This window comes from Rhincodon typus, chromosome 20 (assembly GCF_021869965.1).
Source record: "Rhincodon typus isolate 14 chromosome 20, sRhiTyp1.1, whole genome shotgun sequence".
NCBI classification, from domain to species: domain Eukaryota; kingdom Metazoa; phylum Chordata; class Chondrichthyes; order Orectolobiformes; family Rhincodontidae; genus Rhincodon; species Rhincodon typus.
The window spans coordinates 34,334,673-34,343,497 of NC_063351.1; the positions used below are offsets into that span (position 1 = coordinate 34,334,673).

General features: G+C 41.3%; 1 protein-coding gene across 1 annotated transcript in view; it reads left to right on the forward strand.

The window, feature by feature from the left end:
• Positions 1-8,825, forward strand: part of atrnl1b (attractin-like 1b) — an 843,599-nt gene that overhangs the window by 45,022 nt on the left and 789,752 nt on the right. Inside the window, exon 5 of the mRNA XM_048609206.1 lies at positions 7,870-8,044. Within this exon, the coding sequence (XP_048465163.1) occupies positions 7,870-8,044 (175 nt within the window). The remainder of the gene's footprint in view (positions 1-7,869; positions 8,045-8,825) is intronic.

An 8,825-nucleotide genomic window follows, 5' to 3' on the forward strand; every position in this document is an offset into this window, starting at 1 on the left:
TTGGAATGTTGTTTTGCAAAGGATCTTTTCTTGTCGGTTTAAGATAATAAAACGTCAGCACAGTATTAACTCGATACTGCAGTTAGCAAAGCTTGGCCAAAAGAAAGAAACTACCTGGAAAATATAAACAAACCTTGCAGATTTTATTTAACAAATTTGCTGTAGCTTTCGATGTTGAAACTGCATTTTCATCTGTGGATTTTAGCATTGGAAGATGTTCTACCAAAAACAGAGAATTAATTGAAATTGTTGAGTTGCAGGAATAAAATATAATTTGAGAGCTGAGCTCTAGGTAGTTTTAGACCTAATGATTATCCACTTTATAACAAAATTTAATTGGGGTTGACATTTTGAACATTAATTTTTTCACTTTTCAGATGTGCTTTGACGTGGACCTTATAAACTGGACATGCTCCAATATCTTTTAATTTAATTTTAAAATAATAGATTAGTAGTATCAATAATGTTTTCTTAAAAGTTTAGGTATTACTGATTTTCTCCACTTTCTGTTCCAACCGAAGGATATTTCAGTTCATTTGCTTGAACCTATTGACCAAACATTTCTTGGAACCTTTTGGCATAGCATTTTTGTAAGAACAGTATTGAGTTGCTTCTTTAGAAACATGTAAATAATTTGAGTTGATTTTACATTGAAATATTTTTTGCGTGTTACACCAATTCTAAAAGTTATCAGATGCAGACCCTTCTTAGTAATTTATACTGCAAATTTCATTAAAAATCTTAAACTAGTTTTATAATGTACGCCGTATCACTTTCTCCACTGTAACGATCTGTTTGTGAAAAAGCATTACATCAACTATGTGCCTTCTTCAAGTCCGTGCTGAGAGTCTGATTGTGTGTCTTAAGTTGTCCATTGAGGTGCAAGACTTGTGGTGTGAATGAAACTGAAACATTGTGCTGTGCAGTGGAGGTGCTGTGTTATCAGATACAAATACATGTTGATATGAAATTGAAACCTTTGACTGTTGCTGTGTATTTACATACCATAATATCATTCAAAGAAGTTCAGGAAACCCGCAAAGTGCCTTATCTGAAATTTCTCTTCCAAACTTTAATTTTGACTCATCTCAAATTCTTGAAGCATCTTTCTTGTCTGTATGTCCAGTTTAACTCTTCCATTACAATGTGAGCTAGCTTTTCTGAGAAGTATTGATGACAGTTTTGTTCATGTAAATCTAATATCCAGAAAGCTGAAATCCTTTCCTGCCTGATCTGCATTTCACATATTTCGATACCTAAACAGTTTTTCGTTGACTAATTCGGTGCAATAAACCAAAACAAACTGACAATGACTACACTTTGGCTTTCCACTTAAAGATTTAGTAATATGTACCATTAATTAAGAACAATTGGGATTTAAAGGGACTATTATAATCCTGGACAGTGAACAATGGAAGTGAGGAGGAGCAGTAATGAGAGCAGCAAGTGTGAGGGAGCACGAATAGTGTATTGTTTTCTATCATTTTTGCAGGAATTGTTCATCACTATCAAGATAACTGTCATTATTCATTGTTTTTCAAATTTTATTGGAAAATCTGGCATACATTGTACGAAGGAAGGTGGTTGTCAGTGTTAGGAGTCAATTACATTTGCCTTCAGCGATGCCATAGGACTTTCCTTGTGGTCGTGTCCAAGGCTCAACCATCTTTAGCTGCTTAGTCAGTGATCATCTCTTCATCACATGCTTAGAAATGAAGATATTTGCTCAATATAGCATTGTATACATCTTTCACAGCTCCCAAGAAGTTCTGTATGAGCATTGAATGCTTCGTTAATGTTAGTATAACATTCAGCTTTGGTTGATAAATGGAAAGTAATTTCTGCCCCATTTGAATGCTAGGTAACAATCTGTAATGGAATGAAGTGTCAACAGCTGACCTCGCACACCCCTTCCCCGGAAAAAAGAAAAAGTCCACCACTGCCATTACATTCAGTATTGTTTGAGATAACGAGGTGTAGAGCTGGATGAACACAGCAGGCTGAGCAGGAAAGCTGACGTTTCGGGCCTGGACCCTTCAGAAATGGGGGAAGGAGAAGGGGATTCTGAAATAGGGAGAGAAGGGGGAGGCGGATGGAAGATGGATAAAGGAGAAGATAGGTGGAGAGGAGACAGACAGGTCAAGGAGGCAGGGATGGAGCCAGTAAAGGTGAGTGTAGGTGGGGAGTTAGGGTGGGGATAGGTCAGTCCAGGGAGGACAGACAAGTCAAGAGGGCGGGATGAGGCTGGTAGGTGGGGGTGGGGCTTGAGGTGGGAGGAGGGTCGGACAGGTTAGGGAGGCGGGGACGAGCTGGGCTGGTTTTGGGATGTGGCCAGGGGAGGGGAGATTTTGAAGCTTGTGAAGTCCACATGTATTGTTTATTTTCCATACTATCGACATTTTCGGCCCTCCTGCTTGTTCGGCAAGTGTATACTGGTAGAGGCATTTCCATAGAGAATGCATCCATCAAAGCTGATTGACAGTTAACAATCAGCATTTATTTAAAATGTAAACTAGGCAGGCTGACTGGTCAGCGCATTGCTTTATGAATGGCTCACACCTATATTTTTTTAATGAAATAGACATAGTACGTGCACATAGAATCATAGAATCCCTGCAGTGTGGAAGCAGGTCATTCAGTCCATCAAGTCCGCACCAACCCTTCGAAGAACATCCCAGCCAGTCCCACCCTGCTACCCTGTTCCTGTAATCCTGCATTTCCCATATCTAATCCACCTAACCTGCACGTCCCTGGATACGATGGGAAATTTAACATGGCCAATTCACCTAACCTGCACCTCTTTGGACTGTGGGAGGAAACTGGAACATCTGGAGGAGACCCACGCAGATTTGGGAGAACGTGCAAATGCCACACAGTTGCCTGAGGATGGAATCAAACCCGAGTTCCTGGCGCAGTGAGGCAACAGTGTTAAGCACTCAGCCAGCGTGCCATACGTATTCCTGCTGTCAGCAGAAAATGGGTCTCGATATTAATATGTCAACTGTCCAGCATTAATATATCCATTTTCCATGGCAGCAACATCACCAATTAGTACTCCCTTCTCATGCAGTTTAAATGGTAGTTTTCCCCTTGAATTGGTATTCTTGTGAGATGTCTTGATGATTGAAGATGAAATGTTTCAAAGAATGGTCTTTTTTTTCGGTAATGCTTATTCTCTCCTACCAAGCAACAGAATTGTGGATATGTGAACAAAAACAAATTGCTGCAGAATCTCAGCAGGTCTAACAGCATCTGTGGAAAGAGAAACAGTTGACGTTTGGTGTCTTGTACCCCTTCAGAATAGTCCACTTGATTGGAACCCTTTCGAGATCAATTCACTTTTTCCAACACTGATGCACAGCCATCGTACCATTTTCAAGATGCACTGAGGAGCTTATCAGGCCTTATTAATTAGCATCTTCTGAACACACAATCTCTCCAGTGTAATTGATTTGGATTAGAGCGGAAAATATGTGGAGAGTTTTCCAATTAACAAATTTTCCGTCAAATAGCACGTCACTTGAAGCTATATTGCTGTTTCTTGTGTCAATGCATGAAATCTTGGAACGAACTTCTGAACAGGATTGGGGCTGTATCTGCACCAAATGGACTACAATGGTTCATTGAGGTGGCTCACCACCACCTATTAGGGATGGTCAACAAATATCAACTTTTATAGTGGTGCCCACACCCCATGCAATAATAGTAAACAAAATAGGACATAGGCGAACAGAGTCGGCAGACAATTGGCAGATGGAATTTAATGTTAAGAAGTGTAAAGTAATGATTTTTGAGGGAAGGATTAGGAAAGAGACAGTGGGCAGAATTTTCCAGTTCTGGAGGTGGTGAGAAGAATGGCCAGCAACAAAGCTTAATTGAGCCAGTGAGAGAAACACTTCTTGAGTCAAGTTCTCTGGTCTTCAATATTGAGGACTGCGGGTGTGGGAAAACCAATCCGTATGCATTGTATTTCCTTAAAAAGACAACTTGCTGGAATTTTATAACGCATCCCAATTAAGTTCTACCTGGTTAAGAAATCTGTGCCCTCAAGTACCTTGCTACATTTAAGAGTTGCGTACCTGCAACCTTGATGACTTCCTGTGCTTTTAAACAAGTGCTTGTAATTAAGACTACTTGAAGGTGGAAGTAAGTTGTGAAGGCTCCAAGTGCAGTTAGTGGCAAATGGGAAGAATGTGGCTCCCTGAAGGGAGACTGAGTATTATCTTCCGAGAAGTGTACTGACTTTCTTTAAATTCCCTGACCAAAATGCACTGTCTCCGTGCACCTGATTTGCTTGGTTGTTGGGTGCCACAGAGGATAGACCTTACCGTGGTGTGTATGCTGATTGGAAGGAGGCCAGAGGAAGAGAAATGTTAAGTCAAGGCTTTAGCAAAGGCACCATGGAGAAGATTTTGGAGGGCAGAGCTCAAAGTGAATGATGACACTGCATCGATGAACTATCTCCACAGGTCTGCAACCAATTATGATGCAATCCCACAGACCCCTGTCCTTTTCACCGTCTTGCGACTGAAGAGGAACCAGCATGGAAGGATACAGGAGTAGCAAGTGGCATAGGCTGTGGACTAGTGTGCAGAGGCACAAGAATCAGGCAACTCATCCACAGCAACTAATGATTGTTGGTTTGAAACAGAATTTTCTAGCATCATGGCAGCTGTCTTTAACTACCATTGATCCACTGGGGATTCTGTGGAATTTCTCTTGTCAACCACTCATGTACAGGATGTGATTGATACTCTGTTTGAAAAAGTCCATGAAATTTGTGAAATTGCCCTTGGATACAGAGAACCATGTAGCTGTGATGCCGAGCTTTGCTGGAATAGAAGGTTTCCCTCAGCTGCAAGACGCTATTGATTGTACACACAATGTCATCCGAGCTCTCTGGCAACTACTAACTCTTTGTGAACTGGAAAGAGTTCCTCTCCTGTAATATACGTCACTATGTAACTACACCACCCAAATGCTCCAGCTGTGTGCTTGGTATGCAGGGAGTCGTCACAAATTCTACATTCTGGAGTTATTAATATCCCTTGGGGGTTACAAGGAGATGAGGCTACACCAAAAGACCTGGCTGATGACAGAAATGAGTCTTCATTCTGTTGCAGAGGAAAGGTACAACATTTCACATGACACAATTGAGAAACTGGTCCATTCTTTTCATTTCAGCCAACGATTACAGAGTAGCAAGACTATAGAAAACTTGCATGCTGTAAATATGAATTTACAGAAGTACGAATTATATACAATGACCGAATTCCTGTTCCAACGTTGTGGTCTCAAAATATTGTTGTCTTTCACCTCCTGAAATGTTTGCTGCCCTGACGTTTACAGCTGAGTTGGAGACAACTGGCTGACTGTACTCACCATAGCGGGTGTTTTCTGGGGCATGGGCCTAGAAAGTTTTGGCCTGCTGAGAGTTTCCTGGAAGACGCTACTTTGCCTTGACCTGCTGTGGGCAGTGAGGTCACTGAAAAAAGAGAGATTGAGAAACAGGGCACATTTCCCTAGGCACCTGCCTGAACATTTCCTGCGTGTATATCCACTTGCACCTCCCTGACCCCTTGATATGAATGGATACCTGGAAAGAGGTCAAGGAAGCCTTGGTTGCCTCTTGCCTTGCCATTGATACCATGTACAATGGCTACAGTGATGAAGTCTGAGTCCCAGTGCATTTTTGAAGCCACTGTATGGTCTGCTGGTCCTGGTTCTCCAAAACAGCCATCATTCTTTCCCGAGAGGCAGCCATGTGTTCATCCGCCAGAAATGCTACAAATGCTACAGCTTGAACTCCTTCATCTTTGGCTCCATCATTTTAGGGTGTCTTGCATCTTTGCCATATGTTCTAGAAGAGAGACATGTCATTTTCAAGGGGCTGAACAGAGGCCTGGTCTCCAGCAGTCCTCAGTATTGGTGATACACTGCCCAAAGCGTGTCTTTGAGCCCACTCTGTATAATGGATCTACCAAGGTGAATGTTTCTTTGCTGGTGGAGGGTGCAGATGAACACCTTGTTTATGCATCCTCTGACGTTTGAGGGATGTTTTCCTCTGAGATGTTGGTGCTAGGAAACAGATGTGCTTTGTCTTCTGGTATTTGTTAGTACCTGGGTAAGAGAAAAGAGGACTAGTGAACCATACATAATGGAGGCTTTTTCATTGGCTTCTTGTAACAGATGTATTTCTCCATTTGTGTAGGGGCGGTCATGGTCCGACCCTACCAACTTTGAGGCCTGCCCTTTGAAAGGGGTGACAATGTGAATATCCAGCATCCTTCCAGTTGTGTGGGCTTGTGCGCTCTGTCCTTTGAACAGGGCAAGATGGATTGTGATTTTATTGTCTGCATAGTCGTATTTGGCCTAGAACCTTGCCCAGTAAAGGAATGGCTGTTAGATACTCTGCAACTGAGAGAGCATTCACAGCGTGAGGTGGCTGTCAACTTTTGAGTGCAGATCGTCTATGTGGTGCTGAGGCTTGTAGGAAATAGTCCTATGTGACACAAAAACAGAAATTGCTGGAGAAACTCAACTCGGAAAGTTGTCTGTTGCAAGCATCTGTGGAGAGAAAGCAGAGTTAATGTTTCGGGTCCAGCAATTTGTTTGCTTTTGGTTTCTCATTTCCAGCATCTGCAGTTCTTTCAGTTTTTTTGTCCTATGTGACATACCTGTGTAATGCAACTCAGACTGAGTGCCCTTATGAATGTAAGTTTGTAGCAAATGGACATGACACTTGCCCTTAGAGCACTGGAGATCATTTAACCCCTTGTTGCACTTTGGATGAATTTATGCTGCCTATAGGGCACTGACCCATACACCTGTCTTGGTCTGATGGAAGAGCTTCCTGCTGTTATTGTTTGGAAAATTGCTTTCTTTATTTCCTGGATTGCCTAGACCAGAATCTATCATGGGACGTTGTGAAACTTCGGGCCAGGTTTTGTTTGATCTAGAAACTCTGAGGGGGTGGTGGTAACCAATGTATGCCGTTATGAAGCTGTAGGCTTGCAGTGAATTGAGGTCAACTAGGAGGTCTTTAAACATGGCACCTGTACTTTCAACCCCAGAAGGACCCCAGTGGGGGCGAGAATCCGTGGCTGTTGATCTGTCCCATAAGATTTGCTGTTGAACTTCTGTAAAAACTTGCATTTGCATGCCCACAGGAGAAAAACCTGAGTTGCCTCCAAGCACACACAACCACTTTGCCACACAACAACTGCATACTGGCACAGTTGAAACCGTTTAACCCTGAGGTGCATGTGTGTAGATCTAAACATAATGAGAATGGCTAGCAGTGGAGTTTTGGATCTGATCAATTTAAACATGGAATTTAAATTAAAGGAGTGGGGAAGTTTTTTTTGAATCTATGTAGAGCTATAGTTTGTCGACAATTAAGTATTAGGTCCAGTTCTGGGTACCACATTTTGGAAAGGATTTGTGTCCTTGAGGAGTGAGGAGGATATTTACCAGCATGGTTTCAGGGATGGGGTATTTTAGTTAGCACGAATTTAATGGGTTGAATGACTGGCTTTTGTACCGAAATGGCTGTCTGATTCTAAATGTCAACCAAATTTAGTGCTTTTGTTTTAGTTACTGGATGCATTTTGAAACAGCACGTTTCAAAGTTTTTTTTTTTTTGAGAATTCAAATTCTGCAGTGTATTTACATATGTAGATTTTAATGTTCATTGTTCTGACCATTAATTGACAATGAAAATGTAAACTTTTAAGTAGCATTTGTTTCAAATAAGATTGTGTGTTTAACATTGAATTTTATTTTATTTAGTGAGTTGCTGCTGTATGTCCCTGGGTTGTCAAGGAATGCGCATCACAGAACAACTGAAATATTACATTTGTATTCTAGGACCAGATTGTTCTTTGACAGTTCCATCAATGGAATCCTACTGGGTACTGCCAAACATTAAACCCTTTAGTCCCAGCGTGAGCCGTGCATCTCACAAGGCTATTGTATATGGAAAGTTTATGTGGGTGTTTGGTGGATATACTTTCAATCATAGTTCATCGCAGATGATCCTTAAGTAAGTACGTTTCTTATTTAGTCTCAACTGTCTTTGTATTTCACTTGAAGACTTGCATGTTTACTGAAGTTAATTTAATGATCTCAACTCTCCTTATTTGTTTGGCAGTCTGCAGAGTTCAGACATCTGTTACATTTGGAACCTCCAAGTATAGCAATCTAAATAGGCCGTTTGCTTTTTTTAATATACTGACATTTGACTGTTTCTCTAATCATTGCATTTTTAAAAACGTTTTTAATGGAGTTTCATGCATTTTTCTGCATATAAGCTGTGGGGTGATTTTTGTTTGAAGACTGTCAGTTCTCCTATCTGAAATTTCAAAAAGTTTAATTAACTTGCACTCTCCAGGTACAAAAACAGAATGTGCTGGAAAAGATCAGCAAGTCTGGCAGCATCTGTGAAGAAAAAGATCAGTTAATGTTTCGGGTCCAGTGACCCTTCCTCAGAACTGTAACAAATCTTAATTGTTGGAGTTAACTAGGAATGTCTTTGAAGACTTGTAAAAGGGACTGTTGCAGATTCCTTGTTAGGTCTGTTTGTGACATGCAGATTCTCGATGTAGCCCTGAAGTTCTGGTGTCCCAAGTCTCTAAATTTATTGGGAGATTTCATGAATTGCTGCTCCTCCCTTCCCCTGCAATTACATCATGATTTAATCTGACTTTGCACAATCAAGTATGATATCATAAGGTGTGGAGCTGGATGAGCACAGCAGGCCAGGCAGCATCAGAGGAGCAGGAAAGCTGACGTTTCGGGTCGGGACCCTTCTTCAGAAAATGAAG